General features: G+C 40.2%; 1 protein-coding gene across 3 annotated transcripts in view; it reads left to right on the forward strand.

The window, feature by feature from the left end:
• The first annotated feature begins 2,702 nt into the window (after positions 1–2,702).
• SLC41A2 (solute carrier family 41 member 2) overlaps positions 2,703–17,528 on the forward strand; it is an 86,338-nt gene continuing 71,512 nt past the window's right edge. For 2 of the 3 annotated variants that reach the window (XM_038155185.1, XM_038155184.1), the window contains exons 1-5: positions 2,703–2,917; positions 8,215–8,946; positions 10,164–10,271; positions 15,704–15,775; positions 16,470–16,614. In XM_038155185.1, the coding sequence (XP_038011113.1) occupies positions 8,392–8,946; positions 10,164–10,271; positions 15,704–15,775; positions 16,470–16,614 (880 nt within the window). In that variant the 5' untranslated portion in view covers positions 2,703–2,917; positions 8,215–8,391. The remainder of the gene's footprint in view (positions 2,918–8,214; positions 8,947–10,163; positions 10,272–15,703; positions 15,776–16,469; positions 16,615–17,528) is intronic. The other variant, XM_038155183.1, reaches the window with a different exon arrangement.

A 17,528-nucleotide genomic window follows, 5' to 3' on the forward strand; every position in this document is an offset into this window, starting at 1 on the left:
CATTTGGAAGGGCATTGCCGGCAAGTCGAGATTAGTGGTCCTGCTCCTCTGCTTAGCCCTGGTGAGGCACATCTGGAGGGCTGTGTCCAGTTCTGCGCTCCTCACGACAAGAGGGATATGGAGCTCCCGGAAAGGGTCCAGTGGAGGCAACAACGGTGATTAAGGAACTGAAGCATCTCTTTAAGAGGAAGGGCTGAGGCAGCTGGAGGCCTGTTAAGCTTTGAGAAGAGAGGGCAAGAGTGACAAGAGGATGGAGCCAGGCTCTTCTTGGTGGTACCAAGCAACAGGACAAGAGGCAAGAAGCAGAAACTGATGCACAGGAAGTTCCACCTGAACATGAGGAAGACCTTCTCTACTGTGCAGGTGACCACACACTGGAACAGGTTGCCCAGACACGTTGTGGAGTCTCCCATACTGGAGATATTCAAGAACTGTTTGGACACAATTCTGTGGAAACCCTGCTTAAGCAGGGAGGTTGGACCAGATGATCCACTATGATCCCTTCCAACCTGATTGATTCTGTAATTTGAGACAAAAAGTCCATCCCATCACCATGAAGAGCCTGTGGAACCAACCTGCCAGCAGGTAACATCACCTGAACGCCTGCCAGCAGCTGCTTGTCTCTCAAAACTCTCCCATTTTCATTTTCAGAATTTGATAAATGAACCAAAAATTAAATATCAGTGCCTGAGGGAGTTTTAATTATGCTTTGGAAAAGAAACTTACCCAACCACCAAGTTCAGGTGACACTAACAGCCTGTTATTCAGGATTCCTTCTGCAATCTCTGTACTTATCTATTCTGCAGTTTCTGTCCTTTCACATCTAGACAATGTGAAAACTACAAAAAGAAAACTGAATGGTTCATAAGAAACAAGATAGGAAGTCCAAGATGAAAATGAGAATAAATAGTAATCAGGTAAGTGGTGATTATAGGCCCTCATTGCAAAGGACAGAGGAAAATGACAAAGGAAAAAACCCAACAACCCAGATCCCTGCATCTTGGAATTAACATGAATAAGAAGCAAACCTCTGCAGGGCCTCAAGCAAGAGACCACCCTGCTGCTTTCCTCACAGACTGTCCCAAACAAGTGTCCTCTACCACTTCCCCAGCCCAACCACAGTGCCAGGTTCATCCTGCTGAACTTGCTACCCGCACCTTTTCTCCCCAGGTGCACTCCTGAATTTCCATTTCCCAGAAAAATCCCATTACTAGCTTTAATGACTGAAAAATCTTGAGGGCTGAGGCTTTTGCCTTGGGCCTCAAAAGTGAGTCTTTCTGAATTTGTACACAACCCAAAATAATAGTGTGTGAACCTCAAACAATATATTTCATCCATGGGTATTATGTGATTTCCATTAAGGGCAGGGCATAATGCTGTCAAGGAACCTGTAGTAGCAAGTGATGAAGTGATTGCCCAAGATAAGCAGACAAGAAATTAGAAAAGCCAGAAGCAGCACCCTCAGGTGCTATTCCCAAACCTCAGGTTTACAGTCTCACCTGTTGGCAACAACGGCAGATGTGATCTTTATGATTTGTAGGGTAGCCCAGCTAAGTATCCAAGCTGTGTAACATCTGAGCTCACACAGGCCATGGATATATAGGATTGCTACTAGGGTAGGGAAGCTATGGTATCTGCAGCCCAAATCCCCAGTAAATACAGGCTTAAGACAGCTGATTTATTAGCTCAGAAGTTTGGGCTGCTTCATTCCTTTAAGGTGGTATTGATGTGAATGTTCAAGCTGATCCTATAGTGCAGAATGTTTTGGCCCCAGTCCTGTAAATACATTTCACCCCTGCAACTAGCTCCAGTTTATGGCAGATACTTGGTAACTTGCCCATGCTGTCTTTTTTTCTCTCTGTAGACAGGAAAAGGGATGCTGTGGGCTTGGCTGTTGTCACCATCATTAAATCTTCTCTTTTCACCGTCTTTCTTGCTTTCTTCCCTTTCACCTTCCAGTTAAGGCATCCTCACCACTTCAAAGTGTTGAGCAACAATTACGGAATAATACTAGTACTGGTAATAAATACACAAATTTAGCTGGCTTGACTGTTTCAATGTATTAATGTAAAGTGTTAATATTAAGTGTTTTGCAAAACAGGAGTCCAGCAAGGCCTTGGCTCCATACTTAGTTAAACAGAGGCAGCTGATGTCAAGGTAGGAACTCGCAGACTTACACGCCATTTGCAGGGTGTACAGTCCAGTTGGGCAAGAAGAAGGATATTCCAACTGACCCAAACACTTGACAAAATTGGATTCCTGGGGAAGCTGCTTTTTGCCAACTGGCAGGAAAGAGCGACAATGTCCTGGTAGCTAACCATCAGGAGTCAGAAAAACGGCGACTCCTGTGCTACGGCCAAGAAAGCTTCTGCGAGTGGAAGCAAAGGCACTGCCACCGCCGGCGCTGCCCGGGGAGCGCCGTGGCGCCCCACTCCTCAGCGCTTTGTTTTCCCGGCTGTGGGGCACCAGCCGGGCCCTTGCAGGGGCAGCGAGGCGGGGGTGCAGCTTCGTCCTCCACTACCGCCGAGGGGCCGGCAAGACGCAGTGACAAGCGGACGCCGACGGGTCTCGCAGCGCGGGCAGCAGGTGTCGGTCAGCGGAGGGTCGCCCCAGTGGCCAGGCTGGGAGCCACCACGGCCACGGCGCCCCGCCCCGCCCTGTCCCGTCCCACAGGCGGCGCGGGGCGGTGACGCCCGGCTCCTCCCTTCCCGCCCAGCGGCGGCTCGGAGCGGCCGGTGGCGGCGGCGGCTGCTCTGCGCATCACGGGCTACATCATCGCGGAGGCCGCCCGCTTCCGCGCCTGCTCAGTGGCGGCGGCGCTCACCTAGCGCGGAGCTGTCACCGCCGCCGACTGCTCCCGCCCCGCCGCAGCGATGGAGCGCAACCCCGCCACGCTGCCGGCACCGCTCTCGCCCAGGTGAGGGGAGGGCGCCGCCCGAGGGCGCGGCGCGGGGAGGGAGGGCAGAGGGGCTGGGCGGGCCGGGGGCGGTGGCGGGGGCCGCGGGCGAGAAAGTTTCCTGGCCAGTGGCGGAGCCTCCCGAGTGCCACGCCGGCCCGCCCCGATGCCGGGTTGCCCAGGGCGCCCAGGGCTGGGAGGCGCTCGGTCCCGCCCGCCTCCCGCCCCGGCCGGCGTTCCCGGGTGCCGCGGGGCTCGCCCTCCCCGTGCTGCGGGACCCGACGCTCCCGCCCGCCCTTCTCCCGCACCCCGCAGCTGCCCCCGGCGCCGGGCGGGCTCTGCTGCTCGCCGGGCGGGCCGGAGTCCTGCGCCCGGAGCGCGGAAGCTGCCGCGCGTTTGGCCTCCCGCGACCCGGTACCCTGCGCTCCTTAGAGCGCCGCAGCGCGTTTCATCATGTGCGCGTAATTATTCACTGCTTCAGGTAGCCGGGACAATGAGCCCTTTCTTCGGTTTCTCTGTGCTTGCACAAGACCTGCCAAACATTCCCAGTAGCCCCTATTCCTTGGCACTCTTCACACCCGTATGTGCAAGCAGTTCGGTTCCCACCTTTGCACCCCTTAAAATGTGCCAGATGGTCACCGCAGATGCATCGCTAGACAAACATGGAACCTCTACCCGAACAGCACGTGTATAGACTTCAACGACTGTCTATTTTTTGTTTGCAAACGTTAATGAACGTGTAATTAAGCATAATTAACGTGTGATGGCACATTTATTCTTTTTCCATACGTTTCTGCCAAAACATAGAAGCTTTTTGTGATTTATTCTACTTTACTTTCTACTCTCTCCTTAATTCTCAGTTAACTTCAGGTTGTACCTGTCTATTTCTGTAGTTTCACTGAATTTCTGCTTCCCCTGGCTCACTGTCCAGGATGTAGTTGTGTGTCTTCTTCACTCACATTTGAATCTAGGTTATGGACTACACTGCAGTATGTGGATCATGTAAAATAAAATAATTGTTTAGTCTTTAGGAAGAATCCTAGCAATGTTTAGAATACATGCCTAGTCATCCTCAGTTTACCAGTTTAGTAATGTTGGTAAAAAGATGAGAGCAGATAGGATGACCTGTTTTGGCAGCATTTCCTACATCTACTGCCCTAAAGAGATTGTGAAACTGGATCGGTAAATACTGTAGTATGCCTGGTAGATACTTCAGCAGGAAAAATAACCGTGTATAATTTTCTTTTCAAATACCTGTTCTAGGCTATCTCCAAAAACAATAGGAAGTCTGTATCCTAGTGCCTGAGTTAATAAGTAATTAATCTCTCCTTGGTGATGACAGTAGAGACCTGTAATCAGGATCCCAAAGTGTAGTTAGGATTCATCCTGGTAAAGTACTTATTGGCTACTTAATCTAGAGGACTGCATTAACTCTTACATTTCATACTTACCCACCTACTTTTGATGGGCTGAAGGATGTGATTAGCCTGGTATTTTTCATGCTGGTATTCCATTTGGGTCATTTTACTACCAATGACATTTCATAGCCTTGCTGCTGTGTTTTGACTCTGTTTTGGTCTTTTCTATATGACCTGCCTTAAAAGTGCAGAGTTATACCAGTCTTTTTCTCTCAGTGGCTTTTCTGTTCCTCAGGGCCAAAATCAAAAGCTGCCGTGTTCAGGAAGTGGAATGCAGCAGTCTCAAACTTGTCTGAAAACTGAGCCTGAGGGTGGCAGGTCATTCAGTGCCTTACTGTCAAGAAGGCAATTGGAGGTTCTTTAGTCTGTTTTTTTCCTCTTGTTATTTGTTTCTTTTGCTGTTAATTTAACCAGCAACTGCCATACAATAAACACAGTGTTAACCAGTTTACTGCGTAGTACTTAAAAATGGTGTGTAATGGTCTTACATATGCCTTGCATGCAACATTTGTTGATTTTCAGCATGTTTTGCAGCCTTTTACACGCTCCCTTCAATACCTGGTATAAGTAGTCTCAGTCCAATGTACCACATTGTTTTCCGCATTCTGTGGAATGGTTGATGATAATACAGCCTGTTTACTCTCTGTAATGCTGAGGTGATATGATGTAGTATTCGCTTTCTACTGATATGCCCACTACGCTAATATAAATGATTAGCCATGGCTGTGATAAGGGTGTCAGTGTGATACTGACACTGGTATTTATACACAACACAATAATGGAGAAGAGGCCATGCAGATCCCTGTATCACCTGTTTTCTGAACTTAAAGAATGCCCCCAAAACCTCATATTTCCAGCTTTACAGAATCTCAGAATTGCTGAGGTCAGAAGATACATCAGCAAATTTTGTATTCAGCCACATCTGCTCAGTGTAGCATCAAGAAGGACAGGTTTCCTGGGGCCATGTCCACTTTGGTTTCAAATATCACCAAGGATGGAGTCTCCAGAACTTGTTTGAACTTGTGTTCAGCCACTGTCATGGTAAAAACCCACAGCTTTTTCTTATATTCAAATGCTATTTCAAATGTTTCAATTTGTGCCTGCTACCTCTCATCCTTTCAGTGAGAAGAGTCTGGTTTCATCTCTGAAGACACAAGAAGAGTCTTTCATGCCAAGGAATAATCCAGCTTCATCTTTTCTTATTGTGGCAAAATCTTAAAGTTCAGTGTTTCATTAGCATTTCATATTACTTTCCTGAATCCCTTTCCAAGGCTTGCTCTTGTCCTGAGAGGCATTTCTCTGACAGGCATGTTCACACAATTGTATTTTATTGTGGACTGCCTAGAAGTGCAGTGTAGAGGTTATTAATGCTTTAAAAGACCACCTGTAAAAAAATGTTGGCAACTTTTAGGAAAAACAGGTTTCAGCTGTGGTGTGATTAGCTTTGGGTCCCATGAAAGCCCTCAGAATTTAGATAGATGTTATCTTTTGGTTTTGTTAGCCAAGCTCTGAAAGAAATCAGAAATTTCCCTAGACCTGAACTTTGGTAAGTATTTGTTTTAGCCTGTCATAATATTTACTCTACAGAAATGTCATGCTTGATTCTTCCTCCTTCCCCTTTTTTTTGAAGGAGATTTCTGAGATTTTAACTGCCTTTTCTTCATATGAATTACTTGAGCAGAGCTTGCTTTTTTAGCTCCCATATCTTTTCTAGAGAACACAACGACATAGGCATTTTTCTTGCCAATGATAAAGCATTTTGGGAAGTTCTTATTCTTCCTTAGAACAATACGAACAAGGTTTGCTGTATGGGTGGGGGTTGTAGGTACAAAATACCCCTGTAAGGTACTATTTCTGTAGGTATGAAATACCCCTGTAAATACAGCAATTATTAGCATCTTGTAACTTAAGGATGAAAATATTGCACCAGATGACATTTAGAAAATAATTTTTGTTGGAACACATGTTTAGAAATTAGTTACATTTAGAAGGGTTCGTAGTTATCTTCTCTCTGTATGCTCTGAAGGAACAATTACTCTTTCCTGTATATTATACTATACAATACTTTCCCAACCTAAACAATTTTATGATTCTAAACAATTTTATGATTCTATGGTTTTCAGTTTATCTTCTTAAATTCTCATGTTCCAGCATGTATCACTACATTCACATTTTGTCATTCTAAGTCTTTGTGGTAGGAAAAACATAAATGGCTGTCATCCAAACTGCTTTGTACTATTCAATTGCTAACCATCCACGCTAGCCCTTCCTCCATTTGGAACTTGACCAAATAATTTTTCTGTTCCCCTTTTTCTTCCCTTTTAAGTATGATTTCTGTTTCTTAATACTTTCTTATATTAAATGAAACCACAGTCTTTCTTACATTAAATGAAACCACAATCTTATCAATCTTAAAGGATTCATTTCTTTAAAAAACCCAATAAAATACAAAAAATTTGAAAGGAGAACAATCCATATGCTTAAAAAGATATGGATAATTAACCCAAATATTTTTGGCCAGAGTTCCAGAGCATGAATCATTTCTACGAGTCACTGGTCTACCACTCTGGTGGTAGATGATGCGACTAGAGGACAAATGGGAGAAACTGCAATGAGCCAGACTCTGCATTGCTAAAGCTATCAGAAAATTTTCTCAATGCATTTTCCTGGGAGTGAAGTGAAATCCTTCGATTTCTTCTTCTTGTTCTGGCTTTCTGTAGCACTTAACAGAGCACCATTTTGACCTGTGGTTAGAGCTGCTCCAGGATAGTATCAAAAGTTGTTTTGTTATTCCTAATAAAAGTGTATGGAAACCAGAATTGAGGCCTCGGAGTTTTTTATGCACTGAAAGATTCAACAAAGCACAATCTGCTACAGAGTGGCAAAAGATTGCAGTAATCTTGGTTACTTAAATTCCTTTGTTGGTCTTGTGGAAAAAAGATTGCTGTTTCTTGCAAAACTAGGCTTCTTTCTAGATCAAGCCATACATTTAATTGTAATTTTTAAAATATTTGTTTCTTGGTCAAAGCTCCCTTGGAAAAGCAAATGGTAGAGGAAAAATCATCATGTTGCTTCTGGGTATTTTCACTCAAAAAACCCAAATCTAGTAGTTCTGTGAGCAGCAGGAATTTTGAAGTGGACTTGCTCTGGCCATATTGGCGTGAGTTATCCCAGATAATGTTTGAAGACACCTAACAGCAAAGGCAGAAACTTGGATCACTTACAAGGCTATTAGTTGCTAAAAGCTTTGACATCTCCACTCCCTGTAAAGTGTATCTGAAATTGCTCTAAATATACTGGATGACTTAAAGGCTTTGAAACAGAGGGAAGGGAAGTATAGGAGTCATAACATAAAAGATATGATCATAGGAAGCTGAGTTTCTTAGGAAACGCAGATTACAAGGCCTCCAGCTCTAAAATATTTTAATTTCCTGCAGTCTGTAAAATGTTTTCACAGCTTTGCATAGATACAAAGCCACGTGGAATTGTGTTATCCTACATCACGCTGATGCAGTCTCCCTGACTATTGTTTCTCTGTTTATGCCAATCATTTACTTGTATTTATTGAGTTTAGTAATAAATACCAAAGTCAGCAAAGCTTTGGATCAAATTAGAACTGTTCTTTTAGTAAATTGCTACAGTTATTACCACAACATGAAGATTGAAGAAAAGGAAGTTAAAGTGGCTTCTGATGGAGGGAATGTGAAATGACTTGAGACTGTCAGTATATCATTGTTTATTTTCTTACCATGATGGAAATGTCAAAGTAGAAGCAACATCACTTTAATTCACTGTAAACAGAAGAAAGAATGTGATCTAAAAAGTTAAACCAATATCTCATGTATTCTCTATAGTTAAAATATTTTAGAAGCAAATATATATTTTTTACTTTTTTTGCAGATCCAGTCTTCCTTATAGAAATGTTGAGGATTTGAGAGCAATGAAAAAACACTTTTGCTTGCAAAAAAGGAACATTTTGTTCCACGTGTAAGTGTGGCACTTGGTGACTCACCTGCAAGATTTCTTGGCTGACATCTGAAGAACAAAGTGCTTTTCAACCTGTACTTCTGCAGCACTATGACTAACTGTAAAGGCAGATCTACCATCTCCAAAACGAATAGCAAAGTCCATGACAGTGAAGGCTTGGTAAACTGGACCATAAGTCTTAATACAATTCAGTCTGATAAATTTTTGAGGCTGCTCTTAAGTATGGTTCCTGTTGTTTACCAAATAAACCAAGAGGAAAGACACAAAAAGGTGAATGGTGTCTGGCAGGATGGATTGCAACCAGCAGGACGCAATTTTAATGTCAGGTCTGAACAACACACAGAGTACCATCACTTCTCAGAAGCAAGCTTTCATGGTAGCAATGGACACAGCCCATCCAGCTGTAGCCCTAAATATGATGATTTTACCAGTTACAATTACTGTGATGGAATGGACGCTTCAGAAACAGACGCCATGTTGCAGGATGACACTCTCTCTAGTGACAGTAATGAGGATATCATTGTGGAAGGAAGTAGAAAACTACCCAAAGAATCGAGTAGTATTATGGCACTGCAGATACTCGTACCTTTTTTGCTGGCAGGGTTTGGAACTGTTTCTGCTGGCATGGTTTTGGATATTGTACAGGTTGGTATTTGCTTTGTAAGACTTATTTTAACAGGTAGTCTGTGAGGTCTGTAATTCTAACACATGACATTGTAGATGTCTGCAATATTGAGATGTAATTAGGTCTGTGTGTGGTTCTGCTACTATGAACTTATTAAAAAAGTTTGAAATAAGCACAATATTTAAACAGAAATGCAATACAGAAATTAATCTCTGTGGATTTCCCCACTTTAGTTTGGTTTTGCTTTGTTCAGATATAGGAATTTTATTAGCTACACTTAAAGAGTTAACGAAGTTAATTAAAATAGGAGGAAGAGATGACAATCTTTGTCACTCAAAATCTTGAGAAAGGAAGCTTGGACTTCAATCAGTTGCAATGGAAAGACACTTTGTTACCTCAAGAAAAAAAAGGTAAATAAAATTTCACATACAAGCTTTACTGCTTCCTTGGGCTGTTTGACGCCAGTCTGGTGCTTTGCTCATGTACATCTTACAAATTTATTCTTTGTACAGATGCTTTAATTGAATCATTTTATTTTCATTAAAATAATAATTTTAATTCTTGCAAATCCCGGAATAAAAAGACAACTTACAGTTTTGTTAGTTCAGTTAGAGTTGGTAAATTATGTCAAATTAAATATGTGGGTTGACAAGACATACAAAGTAGCATAGCACTTCAGTGCTGAGAACTTGGTGCACAGGAAATGAAAATAATTTTCTTTAAAAAATCTGGGTTTTGGAAAGCTGTTCTCTTGTAAATTTCACACTTAGAGATAAAAGAATAAAGACAAGCTTTTTTTACTTACGGGCTATGTTCATAAGACAATTAATTCCTTGCTGGTTTTATGTGAGGTTTCTGCACAGCTTGAAAGGAAAAGATGAAAATATTGAAAATTAAGAGCAGAATTCAAGAGCAGTCATAGTATCTGGGACTATTTTAAATCATGAAAAACAAATACTTAAAATTGATGACATATTTTTTTAACTACGGTTGTTTTAAGAGCAAGTTTGTATCTCTTGCTTATAGTCTTCTCATCTTTGAAGTAGTAATAAGCAGTCATAAATCTATTTTATCTAAATAGGTAACAGTTCTGACTTCAGACTTTTAGGTCTAATACAAAAATATTAAATTTTTTTTTAGAAGGTTAAGTTATGATTTACAGAATTTTTTAAATAGTTTGTGGATGGTCTAAAGATAATTTTTCAATTAAATGTTTCCCACTGTATCCTTTCTATAGCACTGGGATGTGTTCAAGAATGTTACTGAAGTCTTTATCTTGGTTCCTGCACTTCTTGGTCTCAAAGGAAATTTAGAAATGACCTTGGCATCCCGCCTGTCAACTGCTGTAAGTAACTGTCTCTTCCTCTTCACTCTTCACATACATGTTTAAAACATTTCAAAAAGGAAACAAATCTTTGAGACATTAGTGTTTTATATTTATGAATTAATCTGGCTGTAACGGGGCAGTTAAAATCTGTTATTAAGTTGGCAAAGTTAAAAAAGTGACCCTTGTTTCCACACATCAAAACTTCACTTCTAAAGCCACTTCCAACTCATAATTCAGAACAGATAAAGCAGATTTTTGAGATTTATAGGTGTATTGAGAGATCTCTTTGACCTTGAGGGATTTTGAATAGGCTAAAAAAAGTTTGTGTTTTAAGCACATTTTTTTAAAGACCATTAGTGTGGGAACAAAATAAAGCATTGGTAACATTGCTCTTCCAGACCTCTGTTGATCAAACTGCAAGAATTTTTTTTAATCTTTCTGGCTAAATAAATTTATTTATTTTTGTTGTGATGAGGTTGTTTTGGGTTTTTTTGTGTCTGCTTATTTTTTGTGTGTGTGCCAACTCTGTAATGTAGCATAACTAGTTTTTTTTTCTGTGTGTTCTTTCTCATGTACTTTTATAGCTTTTTTTTTTTACATTTCAGGGGATGTTATATCTCTTCATTTTTCTAGTCTAAGTAAGCCAGATTGCCTTCCCGTATATTTTTTGTGTGTGTGTGTGAATAACTAGTGATTAGATCAGTCTAATAATTGGCTAGGCTATTTCTGATAGCTGCACTGGCTATCTCTCTAAGACTGCCTAATGTAGTCCTTCTGTTCTTCAGTAAGGCCCACGCTCTCTGCCTCTCCCTACTTTAATGAATTTTTCTAGTACATGTCTGGTCAAAGGTGTACATAACTCCAGATGAGATTTTACTATGTCTTTGTAGAATATTGCTCTTGAAACTTTCTAGGGTGTTATGAACTTTCTTGCCTAGAGAGGTCAGGTTTAAACCTCTCAGTCACTTTGTGATCAATGGCTGTGCCCTATTATTTATGCTTTTGTTCCTTTCCAGCTGTCACTCCCATCTTCTGGCAGAAATATTATTAGTCCTTAAGTGCATGACCTTGCATCTCTACTGTTTAATTTTATCAGCAGTTTTTGCTGCTGAAACCCTCAAAAACATTTTGTTTTTGTATTGTATTACAATGCTTTGTATTGACATGGTCTCCCAGTGTTCTGTCATTAATAGATACCATTGCCACATTCTATTGAGCTGTTGCCTGAATGCACACTGTGATGGACATAGCCTTGGCAGTCCTGTGAGGGTTTGCTTGTTCGTGCCCGTTACAGAAATTGATTACTTTCATACATAAGGATTGACATGTTCTATTGTATCTTTATCAACATCATCCTTAGTCATTCAATCTTGTTTTCTGTTTGACTTTATTGTTCTTACTTTTCTGAGAATTCTTACTGTTTCTTAACAGTATTTTGTGTTTAAACCTTACTACCTTTACTATCAGGCATGAATGCTTCTGTCTTTTACTTTACCTTTTGATTTTTGTTGACCTGTTGCTTAATTTGTTTCTGACTGGTACAGTTTGTGGCCTGAGGATTAAAAATGCTTGTATTGCATAGTGAAAAATACACCAAGTCCAAGATCTACCAATGCCTTACTGAAGGCTTAAAATAAAGAAGGTCAGAATACACTTCACCACTTCTGCTTAGGTTAATGTGATCTTTAATGCTTTGTCTCAGTTGAGCTTATGACCTCTGCCAGATCACAAATCCAGAAATTGTCTGGGTCGATCAGTGACTGAATTTCCCATCCTCACCAGTGCCATCACATTTATGAACATCACAGTTCTCAGGGACGTTTGGAAAAGGGTCACACAGACCCTTTCTCTGCACTGAGACTCCTCACCTAGCTCCTTATTATCTACCAGCTGTTACCAAGACAGGAGCTGATCCCCCTCTCACACACAGATGAAGGATACTGGAGTTTCCACAACACAGGCTGCATGTCCAGTGGATAAACTAAGAGAACAATCCTGTTCAAGATGAGAACAGTATATATAATTCATTATCAAGGGTATGTTAACAAGATTATATTTAAGTTTTTTATTTAAAAAAAAAGCCTACAAAAACCAACCAAATAAATAAAACCCCAAACCAAAGCTGTAGAAACCTGTTACAGGTGATGGCTTACTGCTAGACCTGCAATTTACATGCCAGTTCTCTCAGAAAGAGGTCATTCTGACTTTTGCATTCTTCCCATTGATTTCATTGACCCCTACTCTTTTTAGCCACTCAGCCTTTGGTCCTGTCATCCTCATCCTTGGTGAGAACAGGAGGAGAACATTAATTCAGAGTATATCTAAACATTTATTTGGAACCCACTTGTCTGATTAATCTTCCCCTCTCTGGCCTACATTTGCCCTTTCTGGCTCCCCAACAGACACCTGTCTGTAAGTAAAAGCTAGACTGTGCCCCTGTGACCAGCTTTACCTTGTGAGGAGGAAGTTTCTGACATGAGTTCAGCATTGGAGTTAATTCATGTCCTGCTTGCTACTTAGCTTATTATTGCATCTGAATTTGCAGACTTGTCTGTGCTCTTGGGGCTGTAAACTAATTATATTTACTTCATTGTTAATTATGTGGTCAGCCAAAAAGTAGTGTCGTCTTAGCAAGTATCTTATACATAGTACATCAGTTTCAAGTGTTGTCTGGTTACTTTCCTTCATCTTGTTGCCCGAATTTCTCCTTTAGCTGTGTCTTACTGATCACTCACAATTTCCCATCCACTTTAGAACTAAAGTCTTTCACTAAAGATTATTTCACTAAATCTGTCTTAAGACTGCGTTTTTCATCTGTCTCAGGGTGTAGCTTGTACTTCCCTTTGGTGTTAGTTAGTGTAAACATTCCATACCCTGGCAATCTTACAGCCTCCTTGTTGGAGTCTCCCCCAGGTCAGGGGTGACCCCGAAAGATGGAAAAGTCTCTCTTCCAACCCGTGCCTTCACAAAGAAAGACTCAGTAGTCCTCAGTCGTCCCGTCTCAAGGTAGTTTATTGTGTATTATCTAAAAGATTTTCTTCTGAGCTGCTGCGGCCCATTCAGAAGGTCAGACAAAGGCACACTCCCCGCCCCTGAGGCTGGTGCTATCTTTTATACTAAAAACTACGAGTACTATATTTACAATTCCATTCCAATAGCTATCACCTATGTTAGACAGTCAGCTTCTATTCTAAACCAATCTAAAAGTGCCAACATCACCCAAATCATGGAGGCTATGAAGAAGAAAGAAGAAAGACAAGACATGCCCTGATTCCTCCATCTTAGAACCTCTGACCCCCATGTACAGCACTCAAAAATCCTTCCCTTCACTTTGTGATTATCTGTACTATGCAACCTAAACTTGCGTGGCTTGTAATTCTTCATACAGAGTTGGTAATTTGCTCCACGGGCTAAGATCAAAACCCCACGTGTTTTTGGCTGCATGCCAGGGTCTCAGAGCCCCCTGCCCGTGGCTCGGGCCATCCAGGGCACCCAGAGGGGTTTCCTGGGTTCCGACACCTCCTGTTTTTAAAACATTACTTTTATCCCACCAGAAGTTACTTCATATGTAGAATACAGACAGCAAAGAGCAAAAAGGTTTTTCAGGAGTTCTACCTCTGTGAGCCCTTCTCCCTCTGCCCATTGCTGGCATAAGTGTGCTGCAATAAATGTGCTGGCATAAGTGTGGGAGGTGCACTTAGACCAACTGCCCATTCAAGCACAATATTTATATTGTGTTTTGTGTCATTCAGTTCTTCAGCTTTGTTCTGTTCTTTGAGTCATTCTCATTGTCTCAATTCACACTACTGTCTCTTCTCTCTATTCCTTTTTCGTTTTTAAAGAGGAACAATAGCAAAAAAAAACCAAAAACCAAAGAAATTACACACTACCAACACCAAAACACTGCTTATTCAGTCATTCCTATAAATTTGTGCAGACTCTTGTTCAGACTGTGTGCTCTCATTGTTAAGCATTAGCAGTATGACTTCACAAACCTTTTGTTTAGGTCCATCTATTTCACGGTATCATACTAAACTTGATCTCAGTTTATAGAAATTTGCAGCTGCAAGGTGTGGTCCTTCTCTTTCTCCCTTCCAAACCCTGAGAGCACTTGTGCAAGGTTACATGGATCAGATGGATCACATTGTTTTACAGGAGATGACCCCTTCACTCCCTGAATAAAAATGTTTTCCATCAAATCGGCAAATTTTTGGTGCCATGAACTCACTCATGGAGCTGGTTCAAGAAAGAAAATGTGAATGTGTAGGTGACAGTAGGAGAAAGAAGAGCTGTGGCATTTGGCAGGAGCTCACCTTTAAGATTAAGCGTTTTGCAAGATTACTCTTTTTAACAGGGATTTTTGGGATAGTTTTCCAAAATTTTTCAAAGGAGAGAAGAAGTGAAACTCTCCACAGCCTGCCATTTTTCCCATTTAGCATATATGTATTTAGGAAGGATGCAGTGGAGATTCTTATCAGCAGTTCCTGAAAAAACAGCTGTACTATCTAAACTTACTGGATGTATTTGCAGAGCTTTCACTGTAGTTTGAACATTATAAAATATTTATAGTGTGATTGAGATAAAGTGTCTCATTATATTTCTGTTTTTAAATTAGTATTTCTTTTAATACTTTGTTCCTTTCAAGTCACTACTAGCACAAAGTGGAAAATAAATTGAATTGAAATCTACTGAAAAGGAATTACCAAAAGATGAAAAAATATATGAATGACGTCTTTCTATTTTTTGAGAAGTATGTTATCTTATAAATTAGTATTGTATAGGAAAAGCCACTAAAATTTATGCTCAACATGTAAAAAATGTTCTGTTATCTCAAAAATGAAGTAATTTTAAACACAGTCATACTGCAGTGGTTTGTATTGTTCATCAGATCTTGTCATCTAACTCAAAAAAAAAAAAAAGCCAAAGTAGGAAATACATTATATAAGGGTGTGTATGTACTTTTAAATTTCTTGGAATAATTTATTTGCTGTCTTTCAGCTACTACCTTAATACTGGATGTACATCATTTATAGCATCAGAGATCTCTGGCTGTACTGTATAAAAGTTAGAATGCTAAACAGTATTAGATTCTAGCATTTCTTATTTTCAGAATTTAAGCACCATAGAAACAAGCTCAGTCTAAAGGGATCTTCCAGCCACTGATCTAATCTCTGGTGGTGCTTGGACATTCCAGGAATGTAAGGTGGCTCTTATATCTTGCAGAGCAAGCTAATGGTAAATAAGTTACTATGTAAAACTCCATCAAATTTAGCTGCTTTTGAAAGGATACTCTAAGTATGATGTAAAATCAAAAGCAATATTTGAATTCTTAAATATATATCTTGTTTTTAATCAAAGTGTTTTATTTTATTAGCTGAATTATTCCTGGGTATTTTCAAATAATACCATTTTAACCCCAAGTGTCTGAATTTCTCTTCTGATTTTGCTAGGTAAATATTGGAAAAATGGATTCTCCCATTGAGAAATGGAACCTAATAATTGGCAATCTGGCCTTAAAACAGGTAAATATAATGGGTTTATTTGATTTATTCTTGTAAGTGAGTGAAAAAGTTAAATCACATTAAGTATGGAGATGAACATACTTAATGGGAGAGTAGCTCTACTCCACTGACTCTTCTCTAAAACAATATGAGTTTATATTTATTAGAAAAAGAACTAAAGTATTATTTGTGACTGTACCAAGGGTATTTCCTTTATAATTTTTCCTGAGAAAGAATCTGAGGGTGATTAGATAAAAAATTCAGATTTGGCAAAGCCTTTTAAATTTCACCTTTCAAATGTTTCTAGTACCTTATTTGCATTGGATCCAATGTTTAAAGGAAGTGTGGGATAGAGCCTTTGGATAATAAATATTTTAGATATTTTAGTCATTTGAGGAAAAGAGTGCATGCTCTCCAAAGCAGCTGTTTCTTGAGAGCTATTTCTTATTCATAAGTTATAATGTAACATTCCTAAAACACAGGTGAAATGTTTATGTTGTGACTTCCCTACTTTAAGTGGTTTAGAAGCTTCATTAAGCATTGGTTTCTTCTAAGTCCTGAGCTTCTCTTCCTGATTTTACTTTTGCTATTCTGGAGTCTGTAAAATGCTGTATACCTGGCATGTTAATCTGGATAGGAGGAAAGGCTAGCAGAAAATGATTCTGTGGTCCTCCTAAGTCTGTCAATTATTTTATGAATTCACTTTCTTTTCCAGGTTCAGGCAACAGTAGTTGGTTTTCTGGCAGCAGTGGCAGCAGTAATATTGGGCTGGATTCCAGAGGGCAAATACCACTTTGATCATTCAGTCCTTTTGTGTTCTAGCAGTGTAGCAACTGCCTTCATAGCTTCTCTTTTGCAAGGTAAAGAGGGTGCACGTGTTACTTTGTGGTATTGATTTTTCTGTGGATGCAGAATGTGTCTTATGTTGCTATTCCTTTAAAATTTCAATCCAGGAAGGTACAATACATCTGAAAACCAGCTGACGATAATGCACTTTTGCAATTTCCATATAGGTGGGCATGTTGCATTCCTCTCCTGTCATAGTCTTTGAAAAGCTTTTGATTTGCATGACCTCCTGAGCATATCTAAACAAAAAAGTATGGTCTTGGGACTTCACCTGCTATGATGCAGAACTTCTCCCCCTGCCTTCTATATTCATTAATGTACAAAATATATTCTTAATACTAAGCAGGTAAAACTTGTTTATAATTACACTCAAGTAATCCTGGATGTTAGCTTAACTGAACTCCAAGTACCAGGTTCCCCATGCTGTTTGTGTGTTAGTTTGTGCTCTGCTTTGTGGCTGAACAATTTGGCTCATTATTTGAAGGATTTGGACCAAGTTCAAGTCCAGCTCTACAAACAGTGCCAGTGTCTGTCTGGAGCAATACGGCATGATGAATTTAATTCTCTTCATAATTGTCAGGAAACATTTAACCATGAAAGGTTGTATTTAATGGACATGAAGGGGAGGAGGAAAGTACCTCTACTTGTGACATGTTCTTAAGGAAAATACATGGTCAGTAGTCTAAGGAATAGTAAGTCAAGTAAAATGGGTAATTTCCTTGTTTTACTGCTTTGCTATGCTTACTTATGTGAAGAGTACAAAATAGTTTAAGTTCTGCATGGAATTAAGAGCACACATGTTTTTTAGAGACTAGAAAGCCACTGAGTTTGATCATGTGCAGAATTAAGTGCAGCAAGAGAATGGTGGAACATGAGTGCATGTTTTACACTTCTCATGTCTGATTTGGACATGAAGAGAAACTTTGGT

This window comes from Motacilla alba, chromosome 1A (genome assembly GCF_015832195.1).
Source record: "Motacilla alba alba isolate MOTALB_02 chromosome 1A, Motacilla_alba_V1.0_pri, whole genome shotgun sequence".
In the NCBI taxonomy this organism is placed as follows: Eukaryota; Metazoa; Chordata; class Aves; order Passeriformes; family Motacillidae; genus Motacilla; species Motacilla alba.